This window comes from Dipodomys spectabilis, unplaced genomic scaffold (assembly GCF_019054845.1).
Source record: "Dipodomys spectabilis isolate Male_0828 unplaced genomic scaffold, ASM1905484v1 ptg000004l, whole genome shotgun sequence".
NCBI classification, from domain to species: domain Eukaryota; kingdom Metazoa; phylum Chordata; class Mammalia; order Rodentia; family Heteromyidae; genus Dipodomys; species Dipodomys spectabilis.
The window spans coordinates 4,411,824-4,431,415 of record NW_024870681.1 but is presented as its reverse complement, the minus strand read 5'-3'; the positions used below and the strand labels follow the sequence as shown (position 1 = coordinate 4,431,415).

General features: G+C 48.8%; 2 protein-coding genes across 2 annotated transcripts in view; both read right to left on the bottom strand.

Moving 5' to 3' along the window:
* Nucleotides 1-344: 344 nt before the first annotated feature.
* Nucleotides 345-4,201, bottom strand: Cdk5r1 (cyclin dependent kinase 5 regulatory subunit 1). Its single transcript, XM_042693958.1, has one exon. It carries the CDS (start codon nucleotides 4,102-4,104, stop codon nucleotides 3,172-3,174), a length of 933 nt encoding a protein of 310 aa, XP_042549892.1. The 5' UTR covers nucleotides 4,105-4,201; the 3' UTR covers nucleotides 345-3,171.
* A 7,097-nt stretch (nucleotides 4,202-11,298) lies between these two features.
* Nucleotides 11,299-19,592, bottom strand: part of Psmd11 (proteasome 26S subunit, non-ATPase 11) — a 37,875-nt gene continuing 29,581 nt past the window's right edge. The window contains exons 8-14 of the mRNA XM_042691974.1: nucleotides 18,818-18,878; nucleotides 16,425-16,487; nucleotides 12,881-13,006; nucleotides 12,397-12,432; nucleotides 12,103-12,154; nucleotides 11,689-11,831; nucleotides 11,299-11,568 (exon numbers count right to left, since the gene is read on the bottom strand). Coding sequence (XP_042547908.1) covers nucleotides 11,689-11,831; nucleotides 12,103-12,154; nucleotides 12,397-12,432; nucleotides 12,881-13,006; nucleotides 16,425-16,487; nucleotides 18,818-18,878 — 481 coding nt within the window. The 3' untranslated portion in view covers nucleotides 11,299-11,568. The remainder of the gene's footprint in view (nucleotides 11,569-11,688; nucleotides 11,832-12,102; nucleotides 12,155-12,396; nucleotides 12,433-12,880; nucleotides 13,007-16,424; nucleotides 16,488-18,817; nucleotides 18,879-19,592) is intronic.

The following is a 19,592-nucleotide window of genomic DNA, read 5'->3' as shown; positions in this document are numbered from 1 at the left end:
GCCCAGGGACACAGGAGAGCAGCAGCCTGGGCCTCAACACGGTAGGCCTATAGTTTGGTTCCCATGCAGGACCCACTTGCCTGCTCCAGCCAGGCCAGGGCCTGACCCTCCTGGGCTCCAGATGCCCACCGATCGCCTCCATGAAGAGCCTTTGGGGAGCACCTATCCAGCCACTAAACCAAAGCCTGCTTAACCTCATTGCTTCCTAAACCACCTTAGTGTACTCGGCCTGCTCTCCAACTGTCCCCACAACACAAATCCAATTTGTTCTAAGTGTATGAACCGGGTATTAAAGATGCCTCCGGCCTGCTTACAAATGACAGACCCACAAAAAAAGCTCAATGTAATGGATGGTCAGTGCATTTTATTGAATCAGCACAGTACAAAAATAAATAAAAATAAGGGGCAGGGAATTAAATCACAGCCAAACTGAGCTTCATGACTGTCAGATTATAAACCACACATCCTCACAAACACACAACACATACATACAAAATGAGACAAGTATAAATTAATATTAACAATACCCACAGTTTGGTCAAAGAATAGCTACGGAAGAAATTGCACTAAAAAAAAAAAACCAACATACACCACATGTGTATAATTAGCGCTTTCAAATACACAGCTATGAAGAGTTCTGAGGGAAGAAAATGGCACATTTTCTTTTCATTCCAAGTTGAACTGTTGGAACAAAACTAAATTCTAATAACTGCATGGAAAGAATATATCAACCCTTCTGGCTTACAAGAAAAAGAGAAAAACCAAATCCTGAACTATTATTCCTGTGGCTTGTTCTCTGCATGGGTGTAATTTTCACAGCCATCTGTTCTAAGATTATTTTTAAGACACAAAATGCTCCTGGTTTGCATGCACAGTATCACTGTAAAAGCAACGATTAAAGAATAAAAGGGTTTTTGTAAGTTAGTTTTTTTTTTCCTTTTTTTTTTTTTTGTTGTTGTTCTAAAAGTAGTCTTCGTAGCAGCATGTCCGATGGGTTCACCGCTTGGACACTCGAGTGTGTCAGCTGTTCCTTTACACAATACTGGTGGACCAGTGCGTGGGGAGGGACCCACAGGCCTCTCATGGCTGGAACGACGAAGTTGTTTCCTTGGTCCCCAGCCACTCTTGAAATGTGCACTTTCTCCAAAAAAAAATAATAGAGAAGGGAACAGACCCCCAAACTGGATTCCTGCGGATGCAACCAAATGGCACAGTTCCAGGTCAGGTTCAGCCAAAGCTCCTCCCCACGCCACCAGGGCCGGCTTTCCTGAGGAGCTCCTAGCTCAGGTCGCATATGGCAGCAGGATCTGACAACAGGCTGCGGTGAGTCTGCACCAGTGGCCACAGGCCTTCCAGCGCTGCGGAGGGTCATCTGACATCCCGGTTGGCTCAGCATGGGCCTCACAGCAGCTGGGGAAAGGCTCCAGCCTGGGCAGGACCTCTTCTCCATCCTGGGAACACTAGGCCAAAAGGCTCTGCTCCAGGCCAGGAGGGCCTCAATTTCACAGCTTTCTCTTTTTTTAATGTGGATTTCAGTAGTGCTTGTAGAAAGTTGCTAGCCACCTAAAACCTACTCCTATGTAAAATGACCTCTGTCAATCCACCCGGATCCCCAGTTCCAGCAACCCCCAGGGACTGGACTGGAAGAGACTCCTCTGTAGCATCTTCACATTGTCCTTTGTTCCCCAAAGCTGGGTTGGGGCACTTCTATTGGACCTCTCCAAGCCACCAGTCTGGGAGAAAGAAAATTGGGGGCTGGAGGTGTGGCTCAGCAGTAAAACACCTGCCTGGCAAGTGCAAGGCCCTGAATTCAAACCTTAGCACTGCCAATTAAAAAAAATAATAATAATAATAAAGAAAAAACAAAAACCAAAAACAAAGTCTGTAAAGTCCACATCATGTGTTCTGCAGCCACTAAGGTAAGCTGGGCACCAAAACCAGCAGCTATGAGTCGTGAAACTGCCACACTTCCAGAGCAATCAGGAGTCACACTCCATCTTGTGATAGTCTCCAAGATTCAGCTGAGCCATGCCGCGCAAGGCTTTCTCTCCAGGAGAAACTGGACTGTTTGGGAACAGCTTTAAATTAACAAGGGTGGGGATGGAGTATACCATTACCACATCACCCCTCACGTGGTCTTATTTCCCCCAGCCCTGCCGGACAAATGTCCCGTGCACCAGCAAAAGGCCTTAGCACTTAGGTGGGCACTGGTTTGACTGCAGGCATAGATGCTCCCAGCCTGAAAAGCAGGCTGTGGCTAGCGGGCACCTGCTGCTGTCCTGGCTTTCCCCACAGTGACTAAGCTGCATTATTCAAATGACAAATTCACCCACGAAAGGAGCCATCCCAGCTTTACCCCACCTTTAGCTGGGACCCAAAATGATATAATCTATTGAGGCCAACCAGCTCATGGACCAACACTAGCGTGGGAAGCTGGGAACAGTGGATGAGGAGAAAAGAGGTAGGCGATTCCAGTAAAGGAAAGCCTTTCTCCCTAAAAGAGGAGACCGCAAACTAGGTCCAAGCATGGTCAACAATGGAACATACGCTTTGCATGAGCCAGGCTCAGCCTTCCTGATCGAAGGTGCCCCAGGGCGGTGGACATCCTGCCTCCTAACCCACTTCAAGGCTTAGTCAGGGCAGCTGTCTCCAGAAGCCCCTGGGAGAATGAATCACCCAAAACAGTTGCCTTTCAGGAAAGGGCCGGCCTCCAACCAGAAATCCCAACTCCTCTCCTGGGCCCACGGGCCAGAGGCCCCTCTCTCCAGCCCAGCCCAGCCCAGCCTGAGAGCAGTGGGCAGCCTCTCCCACCCTGGATCCTACAAGGCCCCAGGTGGACAGGGGGTGGGACAGTCCCTCGAGCTCCCCAGAGTGAGAGGTCTGCGGCCAGGATGGCTCTGAATGCATCCTCTGGCTTTGCACAAGGTTCATGAGTTCAAAAGTCCCCAGACTCCTTGACAGGACTGGGGTTGGGGGAGGGAGGAAGGGAGAGGATAAAACAACAACAACAACAACCAAAAACAAAACAAAAAACCCAAGGAGAAAACTATAGGAAGAGAGAGGCCCTCGGTGGCTTCGCTAGACACATACTGTACACAGAACTTGATTTGTCTCAGTTATAAATTTTTAAAAGTGAATGGAATCCTTGAGCCAGGCCGTGGGCTCCGGCGCTCACCGATCCAGCCCCAGGAGGAGGCGCTTCTTGTCCTCCTGGCCGCTCTCGTTCTTCAGGTCGGAGAACACCTGTGTGAAGTAGTGTGGGTCGGCGTTGATCTGCAGCATCTTGGCGCTCATGAGGTTGATGACGGAGAGGCAGCGGTCCCAAAAGGCCTCCTTGCAGCTCTCCACCAGGAAAGGCTTGAGCGGGTAGGAGATCTCGTTGCCCATGTAGGAGTAGGAGAGGTACAGGCAGGTCAGCAGGACGGCCTGGAGCTCGCGGTCCGAGCCCACCTCGGAGGAGATGACATCCCTGCAGAGCATGTAGAGGAAGACCACGTTGGCCGGCGTGATGAAGCCCTGGTCCTGCCAGCCCTGCAGCAGCAGCGAGCGGTCCACGCTGCGCAGCCAGATCACGGGGTCCGTGGGGGACAGGTGCTTCAGGCGGTAGCACCGGCGACAGAGGAACTCGCCCAGGCAGCGCAGCAGCTCGCTGGTGGACGCCTGGACGATGACCCGTTTGGGCGTCCCCGCGGAGCTGACCACGGGGTGCGGGGCCTTCTTGACGGAGGAGGAGGAGGAGGAGCCCCCGGTCTGGGAGCCCGAGAGCTGGCTGGCCGGGGGCGCGGGCGGCTGGGCCGGCGGGGGCTGGGCGAACGTGGACAGGTTGGCGCACGACAGCGACTTCTTCAGGTTCTCATTGTTGAGGTGCGTGATGTTGTTCTGGTAGCTGCTGTTGGGCTGCACCTTCTTGGAGTTCTTCTTCTTGGCCGACACGGCCACGATCCTCTTCCAGGGCAGCACGGAGATGATGGAGTGCCGCTTCAGGTTCTTGTCCTTGGCGTTCTTGCTGTTCTGCACCGCCGTGTAGTGGCCCACCGTGGCCGCGCCATCCTCAAACAGCGTGGCCTTGCGGTAGCTGGGGGACAGGGACAGCACCGTGCCCATGGTGCCCCTGCGCGCCCAGCCTGCCGGCCGGGGGCGGACAGCGGCTCACCGAGCCCGCGGCGGCCGGGGGAGAGGGGAGGGGGCGCTGCCCACGCGCGCGCGCGCGGCCCCTCCGGATCTGCGTGGAAAACAAGATGGTGCTCAGCCCCGGGCGGGGCCCCCGCGCGGCCCCGCGCCCCCTCCCGCGCCTCCGCGGCCCGAGTCTCCCCCCGGCAAAGCGCCGGGCCCTCCCCGGGGCTCCGCGCCCCCCGCCGCCTGGCCGTCTCCACCGCAGCACCCGAGCCTGGCGCAGCCGGGTGGGGCCCGGGCACCCGCAGAGGCGGCTGCGGAGCCCGCCTCGACGCCCCCCCCCCAGCCCCCGGTCCGGCCCCGGCCCGAGGGACAGCGAGTGGCCGTCCAGCTCAAGCTTACCGGGCAGGCGACGGCTCCGGGCCCTCCGCAATGCGCGCCGCGGCTCGCTCGGCGGGGCTCGGCGGGGCTCGCGCGCGGCGGCGGCGGCGGCGGCGGCGGCTCCGGAGCTTCTGTCCAAGGTTCTGCAGACGCCGCGGGCCCGCCCCCCGCCCGGCCGCCCGCCCGCGCCCGCGCTCCGCCGCCGCGCTCGTGCCCGCGCTCGCGCCCCCGCCCCGGCGGCTCGCTCCCGGGGGGGCGCGTGCGCCGTCCACGCGCGCCGGCCCCGGACGGCCTAGTGTCGCCGCGGAGCCACGGCCACGGCGTCCTCAGTCCGAGCCACGCACACGGTGCGGCAGACCCGGCCGCGAGCCGGAGGCGCCTTTACTCGCCGCACCCCATCTACGGGGCGGCTCGGGCGTTGGCGGGGCGCCCGCCCCCCCCCCCCGGGTGCCGCCCTCTCCCGCACCGCCCGCGCCCGCGCCGCGCCGGCGCCCGCACCGCCCGCGTCCGCACCGCACCGCACCGCGCCGCGCCGCCGCCCAGCAGCAGCCCAGCCGGGACACTGCTCCGCCGAGCTCTCCGGCAGGACGCGGCGGGGCGGGGCCGCTCGGGGGCGGGGTCGAGGAGCGGCCCCGCCCCGCCCAGACACGTGCCGCCTTTGTTCCCGCCGCGCCGCCCGGCCGCAGCTGGGGCCGCGGGGCGCTCGGGGCCGTCGCCCGCCCCACCCGAGAGAACGTCGGCGAGGCAGCTGGGGGTCGACGCCCCAACCCCAGCCCGGAAAGGAGGGCGGCCCGGGGCTCCCTAGCACCGCGGCGGGGACAGGACCCCTGGCGCCGGCGGGGCGGCCCTGAACCCGTGCGACCTTGAAGGCTTCCCTGGCCGACACTCAAAGCAGCTGCGCTTCCCCGCAGCCTCCCGCCCTCAGGATCAAACGCTGCCCCCTCTTAAGGATATGCAGTTGGAAAACGTAAGGCTGGTGAAATTACTATGTAAAATTCGGTGTACAAGCCATGTCGGATTCTGGTTAGAGTCGTTGCGTGTACGGACACGAATCCAGCCGGATCCTTTGCAAAGACCTCTGCTCGAGTATTTAGTTCGTTTTGGCATGATTCTGGAGATCAGTTCGAACCTAACCCAAACACGGGACAAGCAGCAAACCGAACCTTAATCCAGATGACCATTTTCGAACCAAAAGACTGGCCACGCCAATCCACTGGAATGTCCAGTTGCTCCAATCTGGCCAGGGGGACAGGAAAGGAGTCTGATGTCATTCAGGACTGCCACCAAGTCAGAAAATGCTAGTCTGTGTACACCAGAGATTTCTGGCAGCAGTGACAACAGAAAGCTTTAGAGACCTTCCTGACCACGGTGGAAAGTGCACTGCTCTGTTACCAAAGGGCTCTCTCCCATCAACAACCACAGGGCTGGCAAGGCCCTTCAGAGGGAGGCTAGGCAATGACCAGTTTAGCTCAATGTGCCCCTGCCTCAGATGTCCCTCACAGTACAGCTTTAATTCGTAAACATAGCACTTTACACCAGATAATCTGTAAAGAAAATAGATCTGTGTAGCTCACGGTTCTGGAGGTCCAAGATCCGGTGACAGAGTATGCCTTCAGGCTTCAACTCAGGGTGGAAGATCCAGAGTAAACAAGAAGTCTGAGGCCAGGTGCCCACCCACTCATAACTACCCACCCAGGTGGGGAATACATTAAGCCATGAGGGTGGGGCCTTTCGTGACCTAATGCTTAAAGGTCCCACCCCCTCTCAGCCCTGTGAGGGCCCAAGTGGTAGGAGGCCAACTATCAGCCACCATACCTCTTCTTCAAATGGAGTTTCCTCACTCTTTCTTTCCCACAAAGGAGCAGGAAGTCATTTCAGGGTCCTTCAGGCAGAGCTGAAAGCCAACCTGTTCCTCCAGCCCCCTAATGGAACGGTTCAGCTCCTTTAATTGGCCTGATAAGTCACACATTGTCTTATGTATGCCTTTCAAGTCTAGTGCTAAGCAAAGGTTAAATGTTTCCCATTTCCTATATTGCACATAAATTCCCAAGTTTTATAATCCACTCCTTTAAAAAAAAAAAAAACAAACCTAGGGGCTGGGAATGTGGCTCAGTGGTAAAGCGCTTGCCTTGCATGCCTGAGGCCCTGGGTTCGATTCCCCAGCACCACATAAGCAAAAAGAAAAAACCCAGAAGTGGCACTGTGGCTCAAGTGGTAGAGCGCTAGCCTTGAGCTGAAGAGCTGAGGGACAGTGCCCAGGCCCAGAGTTCAGGCCCCACTACCGGACCCCCCCCCCAAAAAAAAAACCTAAGCCTGTCGCACTCCAGTGGCTCCCGCCTGTAAATCCTATCTACTCAAGAAGCTCAGATCTAGGATCACAGTTCAAAGCCAGCCCGTGAGACTCTTAGCTCCAATAAACCACCACAAAGCAGGAAGTGGCACTGTGGTTCAAGTGGTAGAGTGCTCACCCTAAGCTGAAGAACCAAGGGACGGTGCCCAAGCCGCGTTCAAGCCCTACAACTGATAAAAAAAAAAAAAGAGGCTGAGATCTGAGGATCAAAGTTTGAAGCCAGCCCTAGCAGGGGCAGGAAAGTCCTTGAAACTCTTGTCTCCAATCGACTACTCAGAAAAAGCCTGTAGCAGCACTATGCCTCAAGTGGTAGAATGCTAGCTTTGAGCAAAAGTGCCTAGGCTCTGAGTTCAAGCCTCAAGACTGACCAAAAACAAACACAAGACCAAAACAAAAACCCCCAAGCCTGCTCTATTACTAGTAACTGAATTTCTTTTTTTGTTTTTTCTGTGCCAGTCCTGGAGCTTAAACTCACGGCCTAGGAGTTGTTCCTGAGCTTTTGTTGCTCAAGGCTAGCACGCTACCACTTGAGCCAGTTCCACTAATGGCTTTTTGTTGGTTAAATGGACTTCCCACCCCAGGCTGGCTTTGAACCATAATCCTCAAATCTCAACCTCTTCAGTAGGACTGCAGATGTGACCCACTAGCACCTGGCTTGGTCACTAAATGTATACTCTATTACACTTTGTTGTGGACAGTGGGTTCCATTTCACCATTCCCAACCCAAGGCAGCACAGCACATGTTTGCATGGGCCTTTCCCAGCCCATCTCTTCTTGCTTTGTCCTTACCACCTTCAAAATTAGCTCTCTCAATTTGGGGGGCTGGTAGTTCATGCCTATAATCAGCTATTCATGAGGCTGAGATCTGAGGATCACAGTTCAAAGCCAACCAGGGCAGGAAAGATGCGAGTCTCAAAGTGGTAGAGCACTAGCCTTGAGCAAAAGAGCTCAGAGACAGCATCCAGGCCCCATGACTGACCAAAAAAAACACCACCAAAAACAACCTTAACCGGTGACTCATGCCTAAATCCTAGCTACTCAGGTGGCTGAAATTTGAGGATCACAGGCAAGCCAATTTGGACAAAAAAAGTCCATGAGAGGGGCTGGGAAGGTGGCTCAGTGGTAGAGCGCTTGCCTTGCATGCTCGAGGCCCTGGGTTCAATTCTTCAGCACCACATAAGCAAAAAGCCGGAGGTGGCACTGTGGCTCAAGTGGTAGAGCGCTAGCCTTGAGCTGAAGAGCTGAGGGACAACGCCAAGGCCCAGAGTTCAAGCCTCATGACCAACCAAAAAGAAAAGAATGAGAAGGGACTGCCGGCCTTTTATTGCTGAAAGAGGAGGTTGTGAAGGAACTGTACAAGAACACACTTGCTAAGCCTGGCTAAGGGCATCCACAGCTCTGCTGCACACACTCACCACTACCTCTGTATTCCCGTAACTGCTCCAACTGTCAAGCAAAGGGCAACAATCTGTCAAAAAGGGAAGAATCCAGAAGCCAAAAGGCACCTGCAGCTAAATGGTGAGGCTGTTTTCTTCCCCACTCTCTTCATCAGCTCGAGGGAAGGTGTCCAGTCCCCACCCCAGCAGCCTCTGCTATACCCCATCTCCAGCTGTCTCAAGGACCAGCATGCTAGTTAGCAGCCTTGATGGGCTCCGATGCTCCTGCAAAAATCTCCCACTCTGCATACCCCACTTCCCATGCTACCCTGAGGCAGGAAGGCCAAAGCAGCAATCAGTTCCAGCTTCTAGAAAGGGTTCCAAATACAGCCATGCTGAGCCTTTGTTCTTCTAGGCAACAGAGCAGCATCTAGTGGCCCATCTGGGTAGCACAGATTACATAACTCCAGCACACAGCAGGGCATCAGAGCACCAAAGCAAGCCCTGGCACCATGAAGATTAGTACCTAAAGGAGAGCCTCAGAGAACCAGTTCATGCATGGCCAACTGGCTCAGTGATGCCTAGACTAGCTCTTTGAAGAGATACAATGGCACAACTGCTGTTGTAATGGGATATTCCCAAACAACCACATTAAATTGGTAAAAGGGAGCCAGGCACTGGTGGCTCACACGAGTAATCCTAGCTACTCAGGAGGCTTGAGACCTGAAGATCGCAGTTTGAAGCCAGCCTGGATAAGAAAATTCCATGAAAGTCTTATCTCCAATGAATCACCAAAAAGCTGGAAGTGGAGCTGTGGCTCAAGTGGTAGAGTGCTAGCCTTCAGCACTTAATTGAGCAAAATGGCTCAAGGATAACACCCAAGCCCCCGAGTTCAAGCCCAAGAACCAGCACCCAAATAAAAGTGAAAGGAAAGAGGTAAATTTCATTTTATTTAACCTTAAACTCAATATACCCCAAATATTTCAACATATATAAATATTAAGATATTTTACACCTTCTTTCATACTAAACCTCCAAAGCCTGGCTTGTGAGTATGCTTAAAGCACGTGTGAACTAGTCACACAGGGCCTGCCAGCCACGTGTGATGAGGGACAATGAGGTCTAGCTGGAGCTATCAGACAGACAAGGGCAGAGAAAAGAACTGACTACTGTTTGGCCCCTCAAGCTTGTCCTAAATGTAGGAAATCCTCTCCCCTCCCCTCCAGCTCCAGGACACTATGAAGTTTGTTTTGTTTTTTTAATCCTTTGTAAAAGTAAAACTTCTGCAAGTAAAATTATATACAGAAACACAAGGCTAAAACTGAGTAGCAGAACTGCTTAAACTAAAGAGAGGTTTGGCAGGCCCCCAAAACACCCTCAGAAGACACATTCCTGGGGTCTGAGAGCAGCAGATTTGAAGATTCCAAAATGAGACCAAACTAAACCACAGCTGGCTTGTCAGGAAGTGCAAATGTCTTCATCTGACCCTCACATCACAATAACCTACCATAGGAACACCTTCCTTATTGCACAGCTGAGGAAGCGGACTTGTAGGATCACCACCCAAATCCACAGATCCTAACTGGCCCACACAGCACTGGAAAAAGATACCTTATAGACCAAGTTTCCTGCCAAAAGTCCTCCAAATTTGAACTCCAAATTCAGCTACTCCCTTAACACAAATGAGAACACTTTGGCCCACTGAGAGAGCTTCACTACTGTTGGGCCACAGAGAGCTAATTGAACTTTTTTAGAAACCCTCCAACACTCAAGAAAAGGACACCTTTTGAAAAAAAAATTATTTTTATTGGAACTCATCTGAACATCAGATATACCTGGTGTTGGTTAGCAAGAACCGTTTGTACATTTGATATTGATGGTGCCAAAACCAAAACAGTGACTGGACATGATGGGGAGAGATGGTGAGAACAAAAACCTGATTTTGGAGAGGAAAATTAAAGCCAGTCAGATTCAGAGAAGATGCAAAACCTGGTACAACAAAATCCTTTTACAAAATATAAATTTATTAGGAAAACCTGGAAAGGTCATTAGAGAACAGTAAAGAAAGAGAAAAGGAGGCCAGCAGGAAGAAGGCAGAAGGAATGGGAGAAAAAAAAGAGAAGACGAAGATGAGAGAAGAAAATATAGTGGAGCAAAAGTGCAGAAGCTTACCTGCCCGAGTGGCATCAAAGCCTTGCTATGTAATCGCATCAGGAAACAAAGCATGCTGAAACAGTGCTCTACCTCCCATCCATTTGAGTTCTAAGAGGTAAATAAAGAAGTTCCCTGGGAGGGGGGGTGGGGGACAAGAAGTTGCTCAAAACCCCAATGGGGGAGGAGCAAGGGTAGGAGAGGGAAGAACACCCCACAGTCTCATTTCCAATGTTCACTGTTTAAAAAAGGAATAACCCCATCTAACAGCGGGAGGGGAGGAGCGGGAGAGGGAGAGAAGTGGATGAAGACAGCCCGACTCCTCTGAAGGGGAAGAAGGAGGAGGAGATGGTGTCCTGGCTAAGAGGGAAAGAGGAGAAAGAAGAGCAGAAGAGGACAGGAAAGTAGAGAGAAGAGGGGCAGTTAAAACACTGACATCTAATCTAGTTACTATGTTTAAAAAAAAAAAAGCCACATGCACAGCAGGCCCCCTGGGGGCTGAGGGCCCACACTGCTCTCCGTGTGGCCGTGGTGGACACTAGCTCCTGGCCGTGTCCCTGTTCCTTCACAGGTTGGAGCAGAGCCGTGCAGGTACTGCTGTTGCTGCGGCGGCGATGGCGGCGGCGGCAGGACCTTCGGCTAGTCTGCTGGAACCAATGTCGGGGGGGAGGGTAGACAGGCCAAATGGCAGAGGAAAGAACACCAAAATGCCTCATTTCAAATAAAAAAGAAAACAGCAGTCTATACACAGTTGTTTGTTTTGGTTCAGTACAAACAGAATAAAAAGTCGTTGCCTTTGATGGTCAGCAAACACCCAATTCTGAAGAGGAGGAGAGGTGACACCAGCAGGTAGGTAAGGACCCCAGTGGTTGGCAGGGCTCCTGGCTTTGTGGCCCTCTCCCAGGAGGCAGAGAGCACAGCTTTAGGTAGTGTAAGCCTTTTTTCCTTTTATTTAGAATAATCTTTTTTTTTTTCTTTTTCTTTTTTTTTAAGCAATTTCCCCACTCCCAAGTTGGGCCAGTAAAGATTACATGAAAACTGGCACACCTATCGGCTGGAATACAGATGCACCAAATTAGGGTTTAAAAACTTTCCGAGCGAAAAGTAGAACAAAAAAAAGAAAATCTCCTAGCATTTCCCCCAAGGTTTCACTCTCCCGCCACACACACTCTCCAAAGGACCGCTACAGATCCAACTCTGCAAGAGAAGACAGAGCAGTGTCAATCGGCAAGCCAGGAGGACACCAGGAGGAGGTTTGTAGTCTTGACAGGCAGAAGACAAAGCTGCCGTGCCCCGGGTCCCCGGGCCAGCACTCACCTATGTTAGTTTCTTGGCTTTGTTGTAGAGGGAGTCCACTACTTTACTCATGTTCTGAATTGTTTCCAAAGCAGCTTCATAAGTTTTATCTACTGGGGGTTCATCGAAAATAATCAGGACACCCTCCCCCTGGTCCAAAATCCCTGCAAGAAACACAGGGGCAATCCATACAAAGAAGAAATTAGGCATAAAAAGCAATTATGAAGCTTCCTAGCTGCCTCACTTTCTCCAGAAAAGGGAAACGGACTTTTCTCCCTGTCTCATTAGTACATTTATTTCACTTATCACAAGGAAGGAGGCCAGGATCCCAGATCAAAAGAAACAAAGGTTTATGTTAGGTACACCTGCTTTTAAAGCTATACCTCTCCAACCATCGCCTCCAGCCCACTTGCCAGTATGACTGTTACTACTCACCATGAAACTTCTTGTCAAGAATCATCTGTGATAATTTCCTTTCCACGTCGGCCTAAAACCAAAACACATGATTAAAGGGACCAGTATCCCTTAGAGATCACACTGAGACGAAAGCTTCATAGAAAAGGTGTTAGTGCAAATGAATTGGAAACAAAACAGCAATAATGCAACTCCAGCTGAGCTTGCATTCCCCATTCTCTACCAGGAAGCCTGGAAACTTCCTAGTAAGTCTATCAGGAGCAAATGCCACACACACCCTTCCCCCACCACCCAGATGGCCTGAAAACTACTTACCTTGGAGAGTTTGATGAGGCTAGATATGTGTTCAATCTAAAAGGAAAGGCAGAGAGACACTAACACTGAAAGTTTAACTTTTTTTAACTCAAATAAGAGAAGCAGGGAACAGAATAATTTCTCTCTTGAACCTGATGAATGTTGTTAAAGGTCAAGATTTCCTTGCCCCATGCTTGGGATGATGCTCTCCACTTGCCAGGCCATCACTATACACAATACACATTCCTGCCCCACATACCCAATAGAGAAAAAGTTTACCACACGTGCAATGAGTAAAAAGAGAATTCTCAGAACCCAAGCCAAAGGCTTTTTCACAAGCTTCTACCCACTGGCATCGACTCGTTTCCTATTAAAACTAGACCAAGTTTTGGCCTCTTGTCCACCAGGCATACCCTTGGAAGTCAATTCCTACTTTGGACAGATATAGAAAGGGAGGTGCCTACAATAAGAAGGCATGCTAGAAAGAGTCCTTAGGAAGTCTTACCTGTACTCGGGAAAAAGGCTCAATGACTCGAATCAGATTCTGTTCCAGTAAGTTATCATACAACTTGGCCAAGTGTGTGCTGATGATTGGATCATCCCGAAGCTCTGCCCGGTAGTCTGTCAGAGCCTGCCAAAAGAGCCAGTAACAGAAACTGGTACACCTTAAAGTCACATTACACATTAAAGTCTGATCTTCCTGAACAATCTGCTGGCCCTTGTTTACTACATGGTTGAATGAAGTTCCAGGAAATTCAAGGAAATAAAAGCCACGACAGAAATTAGAAGAAAAAGACAAGAACTTAAGAGGGATTAGACATAGCTCAAATGGTAAAGTGCCTGTCTAGCAAGCACACACACACACACACACACACACACACACACACACACACACACACACACACACACACACACACACACACACACACTACCTCAAAAGCTTGAGCCACTATATTTTTGTCCAAAACATTCATGTCAGGAGGGATGGCTTAGTAGTGATAGAATGCCTGCCTAGCTAGTATGATGCCCAGAATTCAAACCCCAACAACACCAAAACTCTCATGTCAACAGTTCAAATCATGTAAATGCCAAGAACAGCTCCACTTCTAAGCCAAATTAATTATGCAAGCATTTTTCAGCATGTATTTTCAAGAATCCTGAGGTTACATAATGGGAAATGCTTAACTATGCAACTAGCTCTTGGAAAGTTTGGTTAAAAAAAATAAAATAAGGGCTAGGAAGGTGGCTCAGTGGTAGAGCGCTTGCTTTGCATGCATGAGGCCCTGAGTTCGATTCCTCAGCACCATATAAGCAGGAAAAAAAAAAAGCCGGAAGTGGCACTGTGGCTCACAAGTGGTAGGGCACTAGCCTTGAGCTGAAGAGCTGAGGGACAGCGCCCAGGCCAGAGTTCAGGCCCCACGACTGGACCCCTCCCCCCCCCCAAAAAATAATAATATAAAATATGGCTCTGGTAAAATAAAATACAGAATATTCCAAGTTTGTTTGCTATTAGTGTTACCTGAATGTCTAAACATAGAACTCTTTTCAAAAGAACCACTTAGAATAAGATTATTACATCAAACATCTCAGATTTTGGGATTAAATTACTTAAATTGCTTACACATATATGTGATGTATTTACCTTCAGTAATGGCTTGAATATCCTAGCCTCACATTAGCTGTAGACAAAGTTATTAAAAGAAGCAGACAGGCCGGGAGTGTGGCTTAGTGGTAGAGTGGTTGCATGCATGAAGCCCTGGGCTCGATTCCTCAGGACCACATACACAGAAAAAGCTGGAAATGGTGCAGTGGTTCAAGTGGTGGAGCGCTAGCCTTGAGCACAGAGAGGCTCAGGGACAGAGCCCAGACCCTGAGTTCAAGGCCCAGGACTGGCAAAAAAAAAAGAAGACACCTCAGACCAAGTAGTTGAGTATTCCTGTTACTTCTTACTTGGAGGCAGGAATAGGCAAGAATGCTTCACGAAGACGGCAAAATCTTGACAACAAATCAGAGACCTAGTCTCAATTAAATCCATTTACACTGTTCTTCTTGATAGATCATGTTTGTTTGTCTGTTTTGGGTGCCAGTTCTGGGGCTTGAACTGGCCCTGGGTACTGTCCCTCAACCTTTGTGCTCAAAGCTAGTGCTCTACCACTTGACATAGCTCCACTTCTTTTTTGGTGGTTAATTACAGGTAAGAGTCTCATAGATTTCCTGCCCAAGTTGGCTTCCAACTCTGTTCCTCATCCCAGCCTCCTGAGTAGCTAGGATCTAAGTTTCTTTCTTTTTTGTTTTATTTGTTTGTTTTGTTGTCATGAGGCTTGAACTCTGGGTCTGGGGCGCTGTCCCTCAGCTCTTCATCTCAAAGCTAGTGCTCTACCACTTGAGCCACAGCACCACTTCAGGTTTTCTGAGTGGTTTACTGGAGATAAGAGTCTCACGGACTTTGCTGCCTGGGCTGGCTTTGAACCACAATCCTCAGATCTCAGCCCCCTGAGTAGCTAGGATTACAGGCATGAGCTACCAGCACCCAGCCAGGATTTAAATTTTGATTTGAAGTTGGTTACTATATTCAGATTAAGAGTTTAGAAAATAGGGCTGGGATGTAGCTCAGTGGCAAAGCACTTGCCTAGCAAGTGCAACATCCTGGGTTCTATCCCCAGTACCAAAAAAGAAAAGACAAAAAAAAAAAAAAATACAGTTAAAAAAAAAAAAGAGTTTAGAAAATAATAACCCCTCTAAAGTTTAGAATAGTGTGTCTATCATTTTGAAACTTCCCAAAGCATAAGGCACAGGTGACAAAGAAAATTTAGAACAGTATCAAAGGCTGAATGCATACATCAAAACTTTGGGCTGGGAAGGTGGCTCAGTGGTAGAGCGCTTGCCTTGCATGCATGAGGCCCTGGGTTCGATTCCTCAGCACCACATTGAGCAAAAAGAAAAAAAAAAGCCAGAAGTGGTGCTGTGGCTCAAGTGGTAGAGTGCTAGCCTTGAGCTGAAGAGCTGAGGGACAGCGCCCAGGCCCAGAGTTCAGACCCCACGACCGAACCCAAAAAAAAATAAAAAAATAAACTTTGGTTTTAGCCAGGTACTGGTGGCTCATGCCTGTAATCCTAACTACTAATCTCGCCTAATTCAAGTGGTAGAGCACTAGCCTTGAGCAAAATAAGCTTAGGGACAGTTTGCAGGCCCTGAATTCAAGCCTCAGAACCAACACCAAGAAAAAAGACCTGTTTTGCCAAGTAACAGTGATACTTGATGTCTATAATCCTACTCAGGAGAATGAGATTTGGAGGATTAAGGTTCAAAGCCAATGAACAGAGAAATCTTAACACTCCATTTTCAATTAACCAGCAAAAGACTGGCTGAAGGCAAGACTCAAATATTAGAGCACCAGTCAAACAAGCTGAGTAATACAAGGTCTTAAGTTCAAACCTCAGTACCAGCAAAACAAAACAACCACAGAAATGACTTTTTGAGAGGTGAAGAAATACCTACAGTTGTGCTGAGTCGAATAAGCAGTAGGCCTAACATCAAATCACTCTGTATTACTGGCTGCATGATTTACAACATACACGGAATGAAGGTAATAGCTTTATTGTGGAAAAAAAAAAAGATGACATAGAATTTTTTTTTTTTTTGGGTCCGGTCGTGGGGCCTGAACTCTGGGCCTGGGCACTGTCCCTCAGCTCTTCAGCTCAAAGCTAGCACTCTACCACTTGAACCACAGCGCCACTTCCGGCTTCTTTTTATTTATGTGGTGCTGAGGAATCGAACTCAGGGCCTCAGGCATACAAGGCGAGTGGTCTACCACTGAGCCACCTTCCCAGCCCGACAAAGAATTTTTTGAACTGCAAAGTATTACATGTACACGATACTTACAAGATCATCTCAACAACCTTCATGTACAAAACTAATGACCTATCTCTTGGGTTTGATACTGTACTGGGTGAAGGATGTATGGGGTTGCCTTACATTATCTTTACTTACTTCAAAACTTAAAAGTCCCTCTCCTCCACCCATTCCCTACCAATCAATACCATACTCACCTTTTCAAAATCTGCCAGCGATCTGTTTTTGCTAGCCTGAGCCACACATTTTAATGCTTCTGTCTAAGAATAAAAAGATAAATCATGAAAGTGATCTATTCAGTGTACTCACATACACCCAAAACCTCCTAACAGTTTGGTATGTCCACACAAAATCTGCTATAAAGAATCCACCCCACCACCATTCTTTTTCAGAGACCTGAGAAGAAATGCAAGTATTGAATATGATTACACGCAAACCAGTTTCTCTTTGAGACATGAAGTGACTTAAATGGAAGATTTCCAAAAAGGCAGACCTTAATATAGCATTCTCCAGCAGGGACAAGCTAAGAGAAAATGGCAGAAGAACTGTGATTTTCTTCCCCTTCCTTCAAGAATCCTTATCTACATACGCACCCAACTATTCCTACCCCAAGACCTACTTATACTTTATTTTTTTTTTTTGGAGGGGAGGGGGGTCTGGTTGTGGGGCCTAAACTCTGGGCCTGGGCACTGTCCCTCAGATCTTCAGCTCAAGGCTAGCGCTCTACCACTTGAGCCACAGCGCTACTTCTGGCTCTTTTCTTTTTGCTTATGTGGTGCTGAGGAATCGAACCCAGGGCCTCATGCATGCAAGGCAAGCACTCTACCACTGAGCCACCTTCCCAGCCCCAACGTACTTATACTTTAATCAAGATTCATTCTACTAGACCTGATATAAGGCACTGTGAGATCTATTTTTATTATATTGGAGGCATTAATATTCTATACATTACACTTGAATAGTATAACTCTGAAGTGTTAAGAAGTACATAAGGGCAATATCTAAGCTCATTATAAATAAGACACACAAGCTATCAAATCTCCACTCAGCAAGAAATGTTAACACCCATATTTCTAGATTAGCCTAGCTCCTGCTTAAAACCGGTCATTGAGGTACAAAGGAGTAGGAACTTCTCTGTGTTGGTCTACATACTTAAATAGAGCTGGTATGTAGCAACCCAAGTGGTAGAGTGCTAGCCTTGTGCAAAAAAGCTCAGGAACAGCACATACACTGAGTTCAAGCCCCTGGACAGACACCAAAAGATTTAAAAAAAAAAAAAAAAAGCATTAAGGCCAGCTCTAGAGAAGGAAGAAACCAAAAAGAAATCATCTTTTATGGCATTCCTACACAGTTATAGTAGGAAGGCCGATCTGTCAGGTTAGAGACAACAACATGTAAAATTCAGAAAGATCTTTTTTTTTTTGGTCAGTCATGGGGCTTGAACTTAAGAGCCTCGGTGCTGTCCCTGAGTTCTTTGGCTCAAGGATAGTGCTCTACCACTTTGACCTACAGCACCAGTTCCAGTTTCCTGTTGGATAATTGCAGATAAGAGTCTTGAGGACTTCCCTGCCCAGGCTTTGAACCATGATCCTCAGATCTCAACCTCCTGAATAGCTATCATTACAGGTATGAGCCATGGGCACCTAGCCCCAGAAAGATTACTTAGCTAGTGTTCATCAAGCAAAAGGGGATAGTACAGACATCTGAGTCATTACCTTCACAACTGCTTTTTCTCACAAGTCATACTCATATACCTACCACAACAAGGACTGTAAATCATCAAGGGTCTCTTTTTGTACCATACTCAAAACTCAAAACATGAATAGAAGTATAGTGAGCTGAGAAATCACTGGAATAGGTCTCAAAATATATTTTCTGCATCAAGTAATCTAACCTCTCTAAAGCAACCTGTGCATCAGATCTAATTAGGCTCCATACTCAAGAATCAAGATGTGGGTCTGGGAAGGTGGCTCAGTGGTAGAGCGCTTGCCTTGCATGCATGAGGCCCTGGGTTTGATTCCTCAGCACCACATAAGCAAAAAGAAAAAACTCGGAAGTGGCGCTGTGGCTCAAGTGGTAGAGCACTAGCCTTGAGCTGAAGAGCTGAGGGACAGTGCCCAGGCCCAGAGTTCAGGCCTCACGACCAGACCAAAAACAAAAAACAAAAGAGGGGCTAGGAAGGTGGCTCAGTGGTAGAGTGGCTCAAATGGTAGAGTGCTAGCCTTGAGCTGAAGAGACAGCGCCCAGGCCCAGAGTTCAGGTCCCACGACTGGACCCAAAAAAAAAAAAAAGAAGATGTCATATTCTTCACAGGTTAAATTTGCAAGACAGGTTCATGGAAGGTAAATAGATATTCTAGTCAAAGCTAAATGCTACCAGATTTATACCACAGTTCATTTCTATGCCATCCATAAGAGTGCCAACTAACTATCTGGGACCAGCATCTAACAGTACAGGAAACACACTGGAGGGGTTCAGGGTAAGAAAGCAAGAAGGGGGAGAAAAGGGTAGAAGGGAGATCTGAAGAGCACTCAAATATGATTCTGACAAGTTGGTTGCAGAGCAGAACTGCATTTATGGTATTCCATACCTGCCTCCCTGCATAACGAAGTGCAAGCTTTCCGCTCACCAAAGCCTGGACATCTTCTGGGCTAGAAGAAAAGAAATACTTGGTCAGTGACTCCAGTTATGATACTAAGCAAAAGTTTAGGTAAATTTCTTTTTACCAGAATTTCACTGTGAAGGCTACCCATAGAGAAAATACTTGGTCAATGGCTCCAGTTATGATCCTAAGCAAAGGTTTAGGTAAATTTCTTTTTACCAGAATTTGACTGTGAAGGCTACCCATAGAGAAAATCAGCCCAAATCCAAAACCTATAATTGCAGAAGCGAGGCCTTTTTTTTTTTTCTACTCTAGACTACAACTTAGCAATAAAAAGCAAAAAAACAGAACACTTAAAAGTTAAAAAGGAAGCCCAACCAAACCTACCAAAAGCAACAGATCCAATAAGACTTTAAGAACATTCAAGTCAAAAAAAAGAACATTGAAGTCAAATCCCGGTCTAAAAAGTCTTATTAAAACATACCTGGGTGGGGAGCATATCTCAGTTGATAGAATACCTGCCTATCCTGTGTAAGGCTCTGGGTTCAATCCTCAACACTGGGGGTGGTGAGGAAAACACAACCCCTAATCCAAAGATTTTAAGAGCCCCAGTCCATTAGATTTCATTTATCCCCAACCGAATTTGAATGAGTCAATAGAACTCTTAATAATAAGACCTGTCGTATTTTTTGTCGTGTACTTTCTCAAATATCTTAGTTCTGTCCTCCCCGCCGTTGGTGGCCCACTTGGCACTGGTCTATCA

What these genes read in the sequence shown, in the direction of transcription:
- Cdk5r1 (XM_042693958.1), bottom strand. Translation starts at nt 4,104, where the DNA reads ATGGGCACGGTGCTGTCCCTGTCCCCCAGCTACCGCAAGGCCACGCTG.